The sequence below is a fragment of the Colossoma macropomum genome, unplaced genomic scaffold (assembly GCF_904425465.1).
Source record: "Colossoma macropomum unplaced genomic scaffold, Colossoma_macropomum, whole genome shotgun sequence".
Lineage (NCBI taxonomy): Eukaryota > Metazoa > Chordata > Actinopteri > Characiformes > Serrasalmidae > Colossoma > Colossoma macropomum.
Window position 1 is genome coordinate 12,028,218 of NW_023494808.1, and position 18,641 is coordinate 12,046,858.

The 18,641-nt window shown below is 38.5% G+C and overlaps 1 protein-coding gene across 1 annotated transcript; it reads left to right on the plus strand.

Moving 5' to 3' along the window:
- Positions 1–598: 598 nt before the first annotated feature.
- Positions 599–16,781, plus strand: atg4da (autophagy related 4D, cysteine peptidase a). Its single transcript, XM_036557522.1, has 11 exons — positions 599–940; positions 5,011–5,286; positions 7,130–7,213; positions 8,829–9,002; positions 10,720–11,080; positions 11,786–11,850; positions 12,295–12,437; positions 13,825–13,903; positions 13,981–14,057; positions 15,693–15,812; positions 16,016–16,781. The coding sequence occupies exons 2-11, from the start codon at positions 5,058–5,060 to the stop codon at positions 16,190–16,192; spliced, it is 1,509 nt and encodes a 502-aa protein (XP_036413415.1). The 5' UTR covers positions 599–940; positions 5,011–5,057; the 3' UTR covers positions 16,193–16,781.
- Positions 16,782–18,641: the final 1,860 nt, after the last annotated feature.

The following is an 18,641-nucleotide window of genomic DNA, read 5'->3' on the forward strand; positions in this document are numbered from 1 at the left end:
GCACATGCAATAACATGCAATCTAGTTAAAAAGCCCCTTCACTTTGCATATCTGTTTACAGATATTCTTTTATTTATTCATCTGTTTACACAGTTATTCAATTCATTTCTTTATCTGTCTACTTATTCATTCATTTTTTCATTCCTTTATGTATCTGTTTACTCAGCACAGCACAGACAGGACCTCTTTGGCTAAAAACCCACTCCTTTTTTTTAAACAACCATTTAATTATTATTAATTAATTAATTATGTATTTATGTATGTATTATGTATAAACATGTATTTATCTGCTTACTCAGCACTGCACTTGCAAGACTTTTCTTTTAACAGCCACTTCTTTTTTCACAACTATTTAGCTATCAAGTATTTGTTTATTTATCTGTTTACTCGGTTATTCATTGATTTATTTATCTGTTTACTCAGCACTTCACATGCAAAACCTATTTTTTTATTAAAAAGCCACCTCTTGCATAACCGGCAACGTAAACGCGTCGACCAATGAAATGCGCGTCCCTACTTACAGATGGGAAGTGCGTCCAATCAGAGAACGGAGGGCGCCCGCATTAACCAATGAGCTTCTTCGAAGGGCGGGCCCAAGGGGTGCGTCTACAATGACAACAGGAACTAATTGCGCATTAGCTTGCTGGAAAGCCGTAGCGTAGCTTGAAACGCGTTTCACTCACAGTTACTACCGGTAAAACAATACTATCTTGGATGGTTAGAGAAAAAGACACTCGTTTTGATTAGTGGTAGCCGGAATGGCTCCATACAGCCACGGTTTTTCCATCCACTGGGGTTTGGAGGCGAGCTAGCTTTTCCTGTCCTTGCCTTGACATCCAATACTTTTTCCCGACCGCTGCTCCGGTTTATCGTCAGGTTACTATCTGCCGTGGGATTAAAAACGTAAAGGAATAGCGAATATGAGGTGTTCAGTGTTAAGGTAAGACGTGAAGTGTTTATTTATTTCTTAAACTTTCGGCTAGCCAGCAAGATCAGTTCAACTAGCTTGCTATGGTCTTGATAACCGACTCACGTTAACGTTAACTAACCTAACAACAGTTAGCCAGACAACTAACCTAGCTATCTACTTGTCTTGTCGATTATTTTCAGCCAAAAAAGACACGTATCAGTCGAGATTTGTGTTTATATGAGACATTTTTCTCCACATTTCATTCTTACTACACGTGTGCCGTCCCTGTCGGTCCCAAATGACGTTACGAAGCTCAAGTCAGCTTCTTATTCGCCAGCCTCTTGTTCGAATTTTCCCGTTCCACCTTAAATGGCGCAGCGGATCCATTCTGGCTCCTTAGGCCTAAGGCGCCAGAATGGAAGGGCTGCTTCATTTAAGGTGGAACGGGAAAATTCGAACAAAAAGCTGGCGAATAGGAATCCAGATTCAGCCTCGGAGTGATATTCAGCATCAGCCTCAGCCTCTGTGTTGCTGACCTGTGCTGGGCCCTGTTCATACAGTTTTCTTTGAATTGCTGTCGTTCCAGTAGTCATATGTATATTAATATACATTAACATTAACTGGGTCTTTTTCGTTGCTATCAAGCTCACCCTTTGACTGACTCTTACTCTTGCTTGAGCTTTTTAGAAAGGTCCTCCGGGTCAAACTCAGATCACATGCCTGCATTAAACTGCTGTGAGTCCAGTTTTCTCAAGAATGAGTGACTTGAGTTGTAGACCTTAATGCCAGATCAGCAGCATTCTGGCAGATAATGTGGCTCCAGCCTCTTTGTGTACTGTGCAGTCTCTGAACGTCTCCATCTAATGCAGTTTCATTACCCGGTTCAGCTTTTCCGTCACACAAGTCAAGAAGTTGTTCCTTTAAAACTCTCTGACAGGGAAAGGGGAAGTGAGATATTTCAGGCCAGGTTTGGTTTTTTTGCTCTATCCTGAAATAGCTGCATAGTTTTTATTCTAATTTTGCTTTATATAGGACAGAATAGACATCTGCCATGTGAAAGTGTGTCCATGTCTGGGCAGTAAGCATTTATTTGTAAAAATAATGAGAATAAAAGAGAAAAAAGAGGAGTGTATTTGAGGCTTTACAGGAGCAGTGTATGGATATGGGAACTCTTGGCCGATGCTGAAGGTATCTAGTACCTTTCTTGTAGGTATTTGCTGATGAGGAACATTTCCAAAGTGTAGAAATTAAGAAATTGAGACATATTATCCCATAACTTGTACGTAATGGCTAGAAATTAAATGAACATAGGGTGGTTATTGGCTTTTGGACAGTACTATGTAATATTTATATATTGTATAGTATATATGCACATGTATACAAAAGTTCAGACACCCCTTATGACACGTTTTGTTGCTTTTCTGAGTGAAAATAAGTTAACACGTCCTCTGTGGGACGCGTTATGGCACGTTCTATGTTTTGTGTTTTTCCAATCAGCAAACAAAATGAATTAAAGTGTGCACTAAAATCTGTAGATGACATTTTAATTGATTTTCACTTAGAAAATCAACAAAACAGGTCATTTGACCAGAGGTGTTCATACTTTTGCACGCACCTGTATATCTATTATATAATTTATATCAACATCCCAAAAATCTTTTGGCTGTAGGTGTGGCTTGTGTTTTTTGGCACACTATAGCTGCATAGTTACGCAGCGCTTCTAAAGGCATAACATGTAATTGCTAGTCTGTTTTTGTACGTGTAGTTCAGTGTATATCAGCGTATCATCTGCACATAGCGTGCTAGACTGATATTGTTGAAAGAAATTGGGAGGGAAAAAGGAAGTAAACATTGGTGGTAAGGATTACAGGTTGTCTCGTGACAGAGAAACATCACACACCTGACTTTGGGTGTCATATGACTTCCTTCATTATCAGGTGTGTGTTCCCATGTATGCCACAGAGTGATGAGCTGCTTAATGAATTGCTCAACCACACACAGACAATGCATATTTTCAGTGCAGTCAGCAGCCAGACTGGCCGCTCCCCAGTGACTGTACTGCTTTACCACTGATTGCTACAAATAATCACGATACCAGACTAAGCAGTCCTCACGTGTGGTTGCTCTCTGGACGTTGACCTCAGATAACCTTACTTCATTTGACTTTGATTTGGTTGAAGGACAAAGGGCAAGTATGTTGTATTTTGTGCTTTGGAAATAACGTATCAGCTTGACTCCCACCCAGTTTGCTATGTTTGTGTTTTCGCGAGGGCTGGGCGCTATGAACTCAAATTTGTATCTCAATAAAAATATTCCACTTTGGTCATTAATGACCAGGTCACGATTTACGACATACTAAATAAATTCTACTACTATTGCTACTGTTCTACTACTAAAATCACTACTAATACTTCTACTTCTAAAACTGCTTCTGCTGCTAATACTACTAGTACTACTAAAACCACTACTATTTATACTGAAATTACTATTAGAACTACTTTTACTACTACTAAAACTAGTACTCCTAAATGTATTACTGCTACCATTGTTACTATTGTACTACTAAAAGTACTGATGATTACTACCACTATGGCTAGTACTAATATAGCCACTAGTAGTACTACTAAACAAATACCACTACAATTGCTACTAGTCTAGTACTAAAACTACTACTATAGTTACTGCTATTACTAGTACTACTGCTAACAATAATTGTATTAATACTACTACTACTGCTAAAATGCTGCTACTACTGAATTTAATAAGTAATAAAAACTCTTTTTTCCTCCTTTTTTTTCTCCTTTTTTGTAAGCTTGAAAAGCAATAAACATTTGAATTACAAAAAAGTCATAAAAACTCAAAGCCGTATGCTTTGATTGATTTGAAACATTTCCTCAGGCAATCTCAGAGGTCATATGGACCAAAAACATTTTACATTTCAGATGTGGGCATTAATGGAATAACGAAATAAAGCAAGGTTCCTTCTTAGCCTTTAAAAATGAACATGGCACGGCACCGTTTGAAGCTGAAAGCTTACTTTTCTTTATTGTGCAAATGTGAACCATCACACTTCACTAGGGTCTGTATCTCCTGCATTTTCAGAAATGTTGCTGGTATTTCCACCTTCAGCTAACAGTTTTTGTGGTTCATTTTTGGCTCATTGAAAATGGAAAATCTGTATCATGGGACATCATAACCATATCCACTGCCATACCAGTATATCACTGCTGTCGGAAGAAAACCTCGTATCTCGTTTTTCAGTTCTTAACGTTTTTTGAAAATGCCTGTCGCTCTTTATATTGTGTGTAAATTTCATGATGAATGGATCAGCATAAACGGCGAGGTAAATATGAGGTTTTCTTCTGACAACAGCGACATCTAGTACCCCTAGTTTCCGTGTTTTGTGTTCAGATTCTCCAGATAAGTCTGCATTGCTGTACTATACAGTTGTATGCAAAAGTTTGGGCTCCCCTGGCCAAATTAAACATTTTGTGTAATTTTAATTGTGAAGTGAAAAGAAGTAAACACAACCTCTGCAGCAAACTTTTTAAAAATATATCATTTTCTTCAAATGTTAATGCCCAGTTATTTTATATTTGACAAATTTCAGTAATAAAAATAGTAGTAAAATGTTTGATGTGGTTGAACCGTATTTGCCATTTGTCTCTCTATTAGTGCTTTAGCTGTAGGAAGAGACACTAGTATGGTGATTGCATTGCTACATGTTATGATTGCCGTACACCTTGCAGTGTATTGAAACACATTAGTCAGTCAGTGTGACATTTTTAAAGACCGACCTGCATTATTTTGACCAAGATAATGTACTTTTGTTTGATTATATTGACATCTTGATTCATCAAAACCACCCACAGAGACACTCATCTGGAGCTATGATTGGTCAGGATGTTCACAGCACACAGTAAACCACACTGTGATTGGTTATAGGGCTCATTTGCATATTACAATAAAGTATTGCAAAGGCCAATATCACAACACCGATTAACAAACAGTATGTTACTGTCTGTTCATACAGTGTAGTTGCATGTAATTGAAGGCTGCTGATGAACATGGATGTGCTGAAAGTGTCTTATGCTTTTAAGGTGGCGGTAGTGATGTCACTCTGTGGAGGTCAGTTTGAGACCAGAGGATGAACTCCGTCTCTCCCAGCGCCGCTCAGTATGTGGGCAGCGGGGCGCTTCACGATGACCTCGTCGATGGCAGGAGACTGCCGTCCACCTCAGCGCAGGTTCTGGAGCCCAGGAGCCATTTTGGCCATGCGTTGCTCGCTGACAGCAACAAAGAGGGTTCTGGAGAGCCGGACGAAGTGGATCGCCTGAAACTGAAGATAATGTCAGCTTGGAACAACGTCAAATACGGTTTGTTTTAGAGAGCGTTTAATTTCGTATTGTCCCTGTTGTAGCAAAACCTCATGTCAGCTAATGCTCCTGTAATGTAAGTTAATGTAAGAAGATTTTATTTAAATTTACTGTAGTAAAAACTCCAGCAGCACTGCTGTGTTTGATCCACTCAGACCAGCACAACACACATTAACACACCACCACCACGTCAGTGTTACTGCAGTGCTGAGAATGATCCACCACCCAAATAGGGGGTCCTGACCACTGAGGAACAGGGTAAAAGGGGGCTAACAAAGTATGCAGAGAAACAGATGGACTACAGTCTGTAATTGTAGAACTACAAAGTGCACCTATACAGTAAGTGGAGCTGATAAAATGGACAATGAGCGTAGAAACAAGGAGGTGGTCATGATGTTATGCCTGATCAGTGTACATTCTTGTATTCAAATTACAGCAACAGACTTAATTACTCTGCATTACTTGTGTCTTTAAGAGAACAATGTTAATTATGCACGATGCGTTTCCAGTCCTTCATTAATAATTTATGCGTGTATGTACCGGAGACAGCCGACTGCATAAGTTGGACTGTGAATATGAACAGTGCACTGGGAGGGTGTGGGGAAAAAAACACAGCTGGAAAGTCCATAAGCAGTCTGTCGAATCATCCGTTCACACTGTTATGAATTTTATGGATAAAAAAAAATTCCGTGCCGAAGAAGGGAGAGCTCCCAGCCTCACCTAAACAGGCCAGACTTGATTTTTATTCACAAACACCCCAGTAAGCTTTACGTTTTCTTCATTTTATTTATTTTGTGTCAGCTGTTTTTGAACTCTTTTCTACTGGATGGTTTCTGGGTGTTCATAAAGCATCAGCCATTCATTTTATACAAGCCATGTTCAGAGCAGAGGCATTGATATCAACGTGCCTTTTACAGTGACTGATTATTTTTTTCTCAATAAAGTACTGAAATGACTATTGGGTAACCTCTTGTACTGTCTATTTGGCACTGGTTTATATGAGATTTAGAAAGTAACGCAGACGTAAAGGGTAGTCGTAATGAGTAGTGAGATTACTTTTTCCAGGAAGTCAAAAAGTATAGTAATTCCATTACATTTTACTGATGTATTTAGTACTTTGTAATAGAGGTGGGTGTTATGACGAAAAATATGTCACGATATTTAATTGTAATAGACAAAAAAACAACTAGGTATAAATCATTTTTATTCAACATTTTACTTATTGCACTAAATTCATTTAAACAGGACTAATTATGCTGTCTTTTAATGAAACATGCAGCTGTTCAGTGTTGTTTAAGCAGAAAAGCATAGTGTGATGTAATTTATCATGATAATGATAAATAATTTTAATATTGTCAAGCCCTAATTTGTAATGAATTACTTTTGAATTGCTGATGTATAAAAACACAAATCACACATTCATTCTGACAGCCTTTCGTATGTCAGATTCACTTCTCATAAATCACCACTTAAATGTGAGTTTTCACATATGATAGTTTTAGGTTTAGAAATGTTTTCTGTATGAGGCTGCTGGTGTTTTCAAATTCTGTAAAAGAAAAGAAATTGGAAAGCTATCTTTAACCCATAAAACATAAAGAATGTGCTTTGATTCGAGTGATCCTGCTTTGGTCAGTGGATGTTGATGAATATCATCACTAAAACCACCAGGAAGAGTTTAGGCCTGGTTGGTTTTAATGCAAATAAAGAAGCCATTTAATCTGCAGTCATTAACTGCAGGTGTTCGATCTGTATGCACAGTTGAATTAAACAACCAAAATGAATTGAATTGAATTGAAATGAAAGAAAACAACCTCATTTGTTAAATGTGTGTTCTTTCCTCCAGGATGGTCAGTGAAAACCAAAACTGTCTTTAACAAAACGTCCCCTCTGATCCTGATGGGCCAGTCCTTCTTGCTCAACAGTGAAGGTAAGCCCTGTCTGTGTCCCAACCTCCTGAATCATTTGCAAAGGCAAGTTATTGCAGTACAGGTGGTAAACTACCAGGACTTCATTTGAGATGTTTATCTTAGCTGAACTGCTGAACAAAACATTTTGTGAGACAGACGTGTGCTTCTCCTTTGTATCTGGTCAGGCAAGGCATTTTACCTCGCCTAGGATTAGAAATAAGCTGCATGTGACGGTACAGTGAAGACATTTAGGTGTAATAGCACGCCCACTGAAGCTTAAGTGTACCATGAAAAAGTATTCGCCCACCCTTCTTTTATTTTTTCATATTTTTCACACTATAGTTTAAGATGTTCGAGCTAAATTTAATATAAGACAACCTGAATACACAAAATACGGTTTTAAATTATCTTTTCATTTATCGAAGGATAAAAGGTATCCCAACCCAGACCAACTGGCCCCGTGTGAACAATAATTCCTCCATTAGCTACTCACTCAGTTAACCAGTTAAGCAAACTTAGTTGATAAATGGGATCAATGAAACTACACACCTATGATATGAAACTTGATACTGCTAGTTAATAAAATTTCTCCGTACACACTGGTGAATAGTGACGTATTTAAAAAGTAACTACATTTTGATCAAAGATTCTAGGACAGGGGTCGACAACATGCAGCTCATTTTACTGTCCTGTTGCGGCTCCATGGCAGAATTCGATTTTTAGATAAAAATAAAATAATCCTCCTTTGCAGTATAATAAAGCTCTGCTGATCGTTCAACACAGTTTAACAATAAATGGTCTTAAACGTTGAAGTTAATGTATAACTGCTAATTCACCCTTTAACCCTGAGGATTGGTGTGCAGACTGCTGTCACCATAGCAACACAGACAACAGTCTTGTGTAGCTAGTAGCTAACGAAAAAGGAAAGAGAAAGATTTAAGGCAAACATCAATAATTTGGAGATGAATGGACTTATTTGCATTTATAATCACTCCAGATGTTTTCCTGATACGTTTAATCTGCAACAAGAAACTGTCAAACACTAAAAAGTCATGAGGCTGAAGTCAGCGTCTCGTTTGAATTTTCCTGTTTTACCTTAAATAGTGCAGCACAAGAAGCTGATGAATGAGTAGCTGACTTCAGCTTTGAAAAAAGTTCTTTGAGAGACATTTTACAAGAAATTGTTCTACTTTTGAAGAAAAGTTTCCTGCTGGAGATGCGAGAAAAGCGGCTATAGTTGGGATAAAGCTTAATGCAGAGTGTTTTAGTTTATATTAGATTTTTTAGCCTGTACTAGTACATCAGCACATACTGAGACATATTTACAGCCAAGATAGTAAAATGGACATAAAATGTTGAGGCTCTCAAGATGATTTGATTTTTGTGGAAAGGACAAAATGGCTCTTCTTAACATTTGGTTTGCCGACTCCTGTTCTAGGAAAACAAGAATTTAGCCGTAGTAATAGAGGTTTGTTTTGATTTCAGGTTTACTTTAAACCTGTTAAATTGAAGTTCTGTTTAGCTGGAATAAGGCGCTTTAGCTAATTACCACAGTGCGTCATCTCAGACTAGTGTTGAGGTCATGCTGTGGGCCGTTTCCCTCTGATCTTTGCGAGATCTCTCCTTCTCTTCCAGACGAGGTGGAGCGTTTCCGGCTAGCGTTCGGCTCTCGTGTCTGGCTCACCTACAGGAAGGAGTTTCCTCAGCTGGAGGGATCGAACTTGACCTCAGACTGCGGCTGGGGCTGCATGCTGCGCAGCGGTCAGATGCTGCTGGCCCAGGGGCTGATGGTCCACTTCCTCCCTTCAGGTATGTAATATTGGACAAAGGGGCAGGAAGAATGATAGTAAAATATTTCCTTTTGATTTTATGCATGGATTAATGTTTTTTTCCTTTCTGTCTTAAAAGTGTTTAATTAAACAAGTTATTTTAAACCAGACGTAGTTATTACGGTGTAGCCTTAGTTTGTTTTTTTATGTTTTTAAGTGTAGCTTTAGTTTAGTTTTGATTAAATGTGAACCATGCACCATATGTGAAATTAATTAAACGTAATATTTAATAATTATTATTATACTGTTAGAAATAAAGGTGCTGTGCAGGTACATTTCTTGTTCATCAAGGTATAAACAATGTAAATGTTCCCTCAAATGTACAACAGTGGTTTTAAGGTCTGATTGTGTACTTTAAATACATTTTTCCCAGGTGAAAAGTACATATGTGTTCCTTTTCATAGTCTAATGTTTAAAAACAGAACAATAAAATAAAAAGCCTGGAGACGAGACGGGGTGTGTGGAGTCAGTACAGCTTAGAAAATATAATTTCAATGGATTATGGTACAATTATGTTCCCTGACGAAAGGTACTGAGATGTACCCTTGAGGGTACCACCCCAGTGACCCCAGGTGCACTGCCCAGGGACAGTTTAGTACCTTTTTTCTGTGAGTGTAGATATTAGTTCGCATGTAGCTAAATTCATATTTTGGCTCCTTAAAGACCTCATAATTCAGAGGTTCCTGTGTCATTCAAAGGAAAAATATATGTAGGATAAAACATACTGACTTTTGAGCCGTTGTGTTAACCATGAGGTGTGATAGTGGCGATTTTCAAAAATACTATTCATTTTTGCCATCGACAAATTCAGACCTGGAATTTCTAATATGAGCATGATGCCGACCACAGAATGGCAGCACGACTTTATGGGAAGAGACATATAAACCTGAAACTGAAAGCCATGCCTGGTAAAGTCTGGCAAAAATCACATAGTTTCTAGCATTTGTCCCAAATAACACAAACTAAAAAACATTTTGCACGTTTCTCCACAACAAGGCAGGATTTTCCCACTTGTGGCTTTGCCAGCAAGCTGACTGGCTCTTTGTACTGAAAGGCGGAACCTATTTATTTTTCAACCAGAGAACTGTTTACTCTTCTTTTATAACATCTCTGGTTCAATTCAGTTCAGTTTAAAGTGTGTGATCCCCAATATATCAGTTGGCCAAAAAAAAGTGGCGAAATGAAGTCGGACAGTGTGAGATACCTGGTTGTTGAGAATTTTAAAATTCATGTAGTGTGTCCAACAACATGACTTAACTTGGTAGAATAGCAAACCCACGTTTATTTAGAGAGACTAAACTCCAACCTAAATCCTTTAGGCTGATTGGTATTTTTGCCAGTGTTCTGTTAATTTTGCCCACCTAGTTACAGTTGTTGTGAAAGAACACCTTTGTACGTGGAGTCAGTTGTATAGCTAAATCTATCTTTCCTCTTAGATGACTTAATATATTCTGTATTGCATAATCATGTTTTATATTACATGCGCAGTAGTATTACTGTCAGTGTAAGCCAGGGAAATGCATGTCTCTGTTATATTTGTTTGGTAGATTTTTAATCTAAATGAAATGGCCAGTTTTTCCCCTACATTTTATTCGTCCTGTATATAAAATTCTGAATCTTACCTTGAATGTCAAACGGCTGTATTGTTGTAGGATCTCCTACAGACTAACCTACATTAAATCCTCTCTGTGTCTCAGACTGGCGATGGCCAGAATGTTCGCAGTTGACCGATGTTGATTTCGAGGTGCTGAGGCCGCGCTCCCCGTCCCGCACTGCTGCCATCTCCATCCCCTCCTTCAGCTCGTCCTGGGGCGCCGGCGTAATCCAAAAGCAGCCGTCCAGTATAGCTACTAGTGAGGGGCTGAAACGAGCCCAGTCAGGTCGTCTCCAGTCAGGACGGGAGCCACAGGCTGAGGGGCTTCACCGCAGGGTGGTCTCCTGGTTCGGGGATCAGCCTTCTGCGCCGTTCGGGGTGCACCGGCTAGTGGAGCTGGGTAAAGAGTCGGGGAAGAGGGCAGGGGATTGGTACGGACCCTCACTCGTCGCACACATACTGCGGTGAGTAGTCTGCAAGAACACGGGAAAACTGAATGGAATTGAATAGAGTGCCATCTGACTGAGGCCGATGACTCTCGCTTCCAATCAGAATTCACTCTGAAGAAGTCCTGCCTATAGAAGTCCATCCCTCAAACACAGAGTCATTAGCTTGAGCTAAAATATTAAATATTAATAAATAGACATAAACTAATAACGTAATTACACATAAATTAATAATGTAATTTCCCAGTGTTGTCATATTCATTTGGTACGTAAAGAACGTGATCTATCAGAGCTGGAAATTTCTTAGTTTTTTCTTTGTGTCACAAACTACCATTTTCATTAAGCAAATATATGAATAGGAATATACTTCACCCTTCAGTCACCTTTTATTGTCACTCTAATCAAACAAATCAATAATAATCATTTCCATTGCGGTGTGATTTCCATTTTGAATGTGTGCCCGTGCTTGACAACTTGGAAGCTTCACAACTTCACAGGAGAAACTGAAAGATTTATGTATCAGCACAATCCTCTTACATGTTTGTGAACTGGCATCATTTGTTTATTATTGTTTTTGTTAACAATAACTTACCTGTTGGTTGTATTCTCACAAAATACAAAAAAATCACTAATTTGTTAGCCTGCCAAAACTAGTTGGGACAAAGTAGAGTTATCCTTAATTTCACTACATCTAATGTAAATCTGTTTGTTTGTTTTGTTCAGGAAAGCAGTGGCCAGAAGCTCAGAGGTGCAGAATTTAGCATTGTACGTGGCTCAGGACTGCACAGGTGAGTGTAACCAGGTTGTTTGTGCAGTTACTTATACAGGCCAACAGCCCAATGTACTGAATATACAATAGATTTTTGTATTATTATGTGAAAATGTATGATTATAATGCGCTGCATGTGCAGTAGATATAGTACACTAATATACCAATATACAAAACAGTGTATTATTTATAACTGAATAACGTCTTGTTCACAGTAAACATCCTTTTGGAGAACAGTTTGTAATATTTAAATCCACACTGTACCAGTTATTGTATATAAATTAACAAATAACTGTAAATATGGCAATAATTCCAAAGCTTATATTGCATAATATCTCAGTTTTTGTCTTTCATTTCAAAATTAAGCTGTGAATGAGTGTAAAAAAGATTTACACTCATGTGGAAAAAGATTATAACTATAATTTCTGTTTGTGTGTGTGTGTGTGTGTGTGTGTGTGTGTAGTGTATAAAGAGGATGTGATTAGGCTGTGTGATCAGAGCGTGTTGGACTCCGGCAGCAGTTCGGACTGGAAGTCTGTGATTATCCTGGTGCCGGTGCGGCTCGGAGGAGAGACGCTCAACCCCTCCTACATCGAATGTGTAAAGGTGCTCACGAACCGCTAAAGCTAAATCACTTCCACACTTCCAGTGCAGCCTGTCTCATATAATGTACGCCGGCTCATGTGTGATTTTTGTCATCAGAGAGACAGGAGTGAACTGGTGATGATGATTTTCTGATTGTGATGTACGCTCTTAAAGTAGGGTTCTTCAGTAAAGGGAATAGTTTTGTTTAGAACCATGAGTTCTATATAGAACCATTTCATGGTTAAATGAGATTCTTGAAATTGTTCTTCAGATTCAGGAAGAAATGTGTTGTATATGATTGTAGATGATATGTGGTTTTTGAAAATGGTTCTATGTAGCACCAAAAAGGGTTCTTCTAGCTGCCAAGACATTTGACCAGGGGGACCAAGCTTTTAAAATTACAGTTAAATAATACAACTGGCATAAAACTACATACTACATCTATAAAGGCTTATTCCTGTAAGTGTCAGTTGTCTTAACTCTTGCTGAGGTGAAATGAAGTTTAAAATTTACAAAAGGAGCCTTTATGACAATTTCTGTCTGCTGAAATATGCCTTCATAAATTTTGATATGGGTTCATGTTAGTTGCCTCGAAGGGCTCATTTAGGTGCAATATCGGCTGGCGAATGCTAATCTTCAGTAAAGAGATTCCAAAAATGATTTACTTAACCCTCTGCTGCATGGTGTTGCCACATGGCAACAATTATTTTATCTCAATTTTACTAAAAGGCAGTATTATAAAATCTGTGTTTTGCTCTTCAATTGTGGAAAAAAGGTCTTTTACTTTGAAAGAACAAATACTTGATGGCATCACATGACCAGGAAAACTTATTATGATGTTATTATTACCATGCATTTCAAATAACAATTGAAATTGCATTGATTTTCAATATTTGTAAATATTGAGTCATACATTTCACTATGTATAAGCTGGGATTGTTTACACTTGTTTACAATAAAAAGATGTTTTTAGAGAAAAGTGAGATTTTATTTTGCTTAGATTTTATGGTGCTATGGTACGATTACAAATTGTTGCCATATGGCAACAATTTACCAAATACCCCCCTTAAAAAAAAATATATATTTTTTTTCAAATATTTCCATTATTTAATCAATTTTAAATGACAAAAAAACATTAAAACATTTTTATCACCATCACGTAATAAAATCATGCAATAGAGGGTTAAAAAATTAAAGGTACAAGATAAAATGTATTTTTCTCCCATGATCTTTAAAATGCAGGACAAACATTTTCAAATTTGTCCCTCAAAATGCAGAACAGGTGGTCTCATTTATTGTTGTCAGCACATGAAGTTTATAGTAGTGTTTTGCAGCTGCTGAATATTTACAGTATATGGATACATAAACTTTACAAGGTAATAAACAAAGACCATCTTCCTTTTTATAGAACATTCTGAGGTTGGATTGCTGTATCGGGATCATCGGAGGGAAACCCAAACACTCACTCTTCTTTATTGGCTTTCAAGGTAAGTGTAACTTCTGCTTTCTGATTGGCTGCCTGGTCTTTGAGCTGCTATGTGATTAGTTGCTTTGTGTGTTTCAGATGAGCAGCTATTATATTTAGACCCACACTACTGTCAGCCTGTGGTGGACGTCACACAAGGCAGCTTCTCACTGGAGGTAAGATACCGTCACCCTAAACCACAACACAGTGGAAATAATGCTAACATTTAAAGTACTGCTAAAACAATGTTATAAGCGCTCAGTATGTAAATACTTTTGCAAAAAGGGATATTTAAGGGTTTTTTCTGTCTAAAAGCCCTTTTAATACACTGCAATACATACTTCCTGATTTTTGTCATAAAAAATGTTTGGGCTGGAATTTCCCCTACAGAAGACGGCTGGACGGAACAGCAGAACTGTGTGCTCATGCACAGGACGGGTAGTTTCCCCCAGCCAAGAAATATTTGCACTTATTTAGCACATACTTCTGTTACATTTGCACATGATTCAAGCTGGTAGTTTTGCATAACTACAAATATTCACAAGTTATTACTCACATTATTCTGAACACAAACACACAAAAACACACATTTTTATACAGTGACAGGCCGCAGGATCATAGATACACGATAAAAATGTTTCATCAGTCCAACCTAAAAAAAAATCACTTTGCTAATGTGTACAGTACTGTGAAAAAGTATTTGCCTCCTTCACAGTTTATTCTATTTTTGCATATTTGTCACACTTTCAGATCACCAAACTACTTTTAATGTTAGACAAAGATAACTCAAGTAAAACAAAATGCTGTTTTTAAGTTATGATTGCGTTTATTCAAGAAAAATGCTGTTCAGCCCTTCCTGGCCCTATGTGAAAACGTGACTGCCCCCCTAGCTAGTAAAACAAGCAGTTAACCAAATTCAATTGGCTATTGGGTTCAATTTCACTATCCACACCCAGGCATGATTACTGCCAGACCCGTTCAATCTAAACATATCTTGAATAGAACCTGTCTGGCACTGTGAAGCAGACTAGAAGGTCTCAAAAAGCAGCACATGATGACATGTTCTAAAGAGATTCACATACAGATGTGAAACTAAGCCACTGAAATCTACCAGTCTGGGAAGCATTACAAAGCCATTTTAAGGCTCTGGGGCTCCAGCAAACCACAGTGAGAGCCATTATCCACAAATGGAGAAAACTTGGAACAGTGGTGAACCTTCCCAGGAGTATCCAGCCTACCATAATTTCACCGAGAGCGCATTAACGACTCATCCAGGTGGTCACAAAAAACCCCAGATGATCATCTGAAGAACTACAGGCCTCACTTGCCTCAAGTTAAGGTCAATGTACATGATTCCACAATGAGAAGGACACAGGGCGACAAAGCCATCTATTGGAGAGCTGCAAGGTGCAAAGCACTCCTGAGCAAAAAGAACACAAAGGCTCTTCTCACTTTTGCCAAAAACATCTAGAGGACCCCCAAGACTTTTAGGATGATATTATGAGGACTGGTGAGTCAAAGGTGGAACTTTTTGGAAGACATGGGTCCTGTTATATCCAGTGTAAAGCTTCTGCAGGACCTGGAGGACTTGTAATAGTTGATGGAATCACTGGAATTTGTTCTCTATCAGAAAATCCTGAAGGAGAATGTCCACCTGTCATTTTGTGACCTATAGCTCAAGCGCAGTTTGGTTATGCAGCAGGACAATGATCTGAAGCACACAAGCAAGTCCACCTCTGAATGTCTCTCTAACAGTGTCTTTCTTTGTTTCTCTCTGTCTCTCTCTCTCTTTCTCTTTCTCTCTCTCTCAGTCATTTCACTGTAACTCTCCCAGGAAGATGAACTTTAACAGAATGGATCCCAGTTGTACCATCGGCTTCTACGCTCGCAGTAAAAAAGACTTTGAGTCTCTGTGCTCAGCGGTCAGTGTGGTGAGTGACGAATCTCAGTGCATTAAGGATAAATATTAATTTTGGTATTGCCCCCAACAAGTTTCTTCTCCTATCAGCAACTTCATTTTATACAGTTAGAGAAGCTAATTTGCATATCAGAAATCCTAAATTACTAGTTTATGTTTTACGCCTTTTGTGAAAGTGATAACTCGTCCCTGATCTGTACCATGTTGTCTTTTCAGGCGCTGTCGTCGAAGGAGCGCTACCCCATCTTCACGTTTGTGGAGGGCAGAGGGCAGGACTACGGGCTGGATGGCTACAGTGGAGGGAGCACAGACGCATCTACGCATATTATCCCTCCTGGTGGACTCAATGGGAACAAAAAGAGGGGCAGCGCTGATGAGTTTGTTTTTCTGTGAGGAAGAAGCTATGTGTGTATCACCACCCTCTGCTCTTCATGACATTTTTGGACAACTATACCTCTTAAACGAACAAACCAGCGCTGTTCAGCCTAATCTGTCTTTAACTTGTATGGCTGATTACCACAGACAGTAATGCAAAACTTGCTTGCAGAGCAAACCACTGAGCAGTTATGCTGGACATCCATGGATAAGTATTTGAAATATGTGCCTATGCAGTGCGAGTATGAGATGGGATGTGTTATGATAAAACAGTACAGTTCTTAGGATGAGTCAGACATGAGAGAATGTCTCACCAAAGCGCTTTTTTAACCAACATTCAACTGCAACACTAAAAAAAGAAGTTCCAGGAACTTTTGCTTTCCATGAGGTTTTCTGGTATCTGTTGCGAGCCTGTGGAAACTCCGCCCACAGCACTACAGTGACAACATGGTGGAAATCTGAAAAACTGTTCCCGATTCTGAAAGAGTGGATGATACAGATTTATAGCTACATTTACAAATATACCTTTGACTGAAAAATGTATATATCGCTGCTGTCGGAAGAAACCTTGTGTCTCCAAAATGGTAACTTTACAGGAGAAGGAAAAAACCTACTTTACTTTTAATGTAAGTCATTGGAACCAGACTTTTTTCCAAGTATTTGTGGGCTGTTTCTTTTGGTCCGTTCATCGTGAAATTTACATACGATGTAAAGGACAACATGCATTTTCAAATTTTGTCAAAAATTGAAAAACAACAAAAAATTTTCTTCCTGCAGCAGGGATATATTTACTGATTGAATTCAGCAACTGCCCATTGACTTCTGTTGTAAGTGAGTTTCAAGTCAACAGGCTTTCTGCTCTATTCTGAGTCCAGAGAAACGTATTGCTTGTCTATGGTGTTGGCCATACACTGCAGATAAGGCAGATAGAGATTAGGCTGAAAAGCGCTAGCGTGTTCCTCCAGACTGCCACTGAAATTAATGACACTGTCATTGCTGATGTCTGGGCACTACGGAACTAGATGACCGATGCAGTGGCCATTGTGTAAACTGTGTGTGTTGTGCTAGCTGAATGTATGTGTAGCATGAATGCTTGTGTGGGCGTGTCCAGTTTAGTTAATTAGCCACACCTCCCGTCCCAGTCTCCCTACCCTTCTCAGTCCCTTTTTCTTATCTCTCCTGCTCTCTCGCACTCTTTCTCCCTTAGTGGTGAGCAATATGGCAAAAATGTAACATCATGATACTTGAAGACATTTCGTGATAAACAGTACACATTATGAATATATTTAGAACTCAGAAAAACCTCAGAAAACTCAGAAAGACCTTAAAAAAACTCAGAAAAACTAAATTATATTTAGTTTTTGTGAGGTTTCATATGCTGGCGTACCCTTGGTGCACCGGTATTGTCACAATTCACACACTGCGTAGAACTGCATACGAATAAATAGAAGCGCTTTATGGTCTGAATTCTGGCATCATCACAATTCAAACTTGCGAAATTCTTACAATATTTTGAAATTTTAGAGAACTACACCTTTTTGTGAGCCTCTTGCTAGTCGCCTAGAGATGATCTGATGCTAATTTTGTCTTGTCTGATACTGATATTAAATCCTTTAGCGTCAGACGATATTGATACCCATCTGTTATTCCTTCTTTACAAACTATTAAACATTAAAAATAATCTGTTTTTAAAGCTGCACTATGTAAGATTTAAAGATAAGATCAATTGAATTATCATCGCTGAGTCAGGAAAAAGTGAACAGGCTCGTATATGGTGTGCGTGTGCTGTTGCAAGTCGCCCTATAAAGCCATTAATAATCATTTAAAAACGTTGGCTCGGATTTTGCAGGTTTTTAGACCCCATCATATGTCTATACATATTGACATCACATGCAGAGGCTTAAAAAGAAGCTCCGGCTAGATGTTTAGGTCTCAGATGCAAAATCAACATTACACTGATGAAGATATGATGACAGTAGTAGATTATTCACTTACAACAGTTATGTCCATGTTGGACTTCAGTTCCGTAACATAGCAGAATCCCTGTTTCCTTGCTAGTTGACATATAAAGTTCGCTTTGGTATTGTTTTAAGAGAAACCGAGCAGAATGAAAAGCAGGAGCGGCAGAGCTCAGGAAGAATGGGCTTATTCACTTTATCGCTCCCCTTTTATTAACTTAAAGGGGAATTCTGCTGATTTTTCAGAATTAAATCGTTGAGATGTAAACAAAGTCATTCAGAGTGGTTTAATGTGAAATGGTTCAGTTTAGAGAAACAGTGGAGCTGATAGGAACCAGGGGTCACAATATATACAACACAGATAATATTGATTTTATTTACTATCCAAACCACCAGTGAACCAACATATGACTTCTGAGTTTTTACATGTAATGTTGACGATGGTAAAATAGTTGGGGGGGGGGACTTTTTTTGTGACTGTTTTGACAACATCCTTCATCTGCCATTTA

What these genes read in the sequence shown, in the direction of transcription:
- atg4da (XM_036557522.1), top strand. Translation starts at nt 5,058, where the DNA reads ATGAACTCCGTCTCTCCCAGCGCCGCTCAGTATGTGGGCAGCGGGGCG. An exon ending in TTGGAACAACGTCAAATACG is followed by an intron (nt 5,287 to 7,129) that starts GTTTGTTTTAGA and finishes TCTTTCCTCCAG; the next exon opens with GATGGTCAGTGAAAACCAAA. An exon ending in GGTCCACTTCCTCCCTTCAG is followed by an intron (nt 9,003 to 10,719) that starts GTATGTAATATT and finishes TCTGTGTCTCAG; the next exon opens with ACTGGCGATGGCCAGAATGT.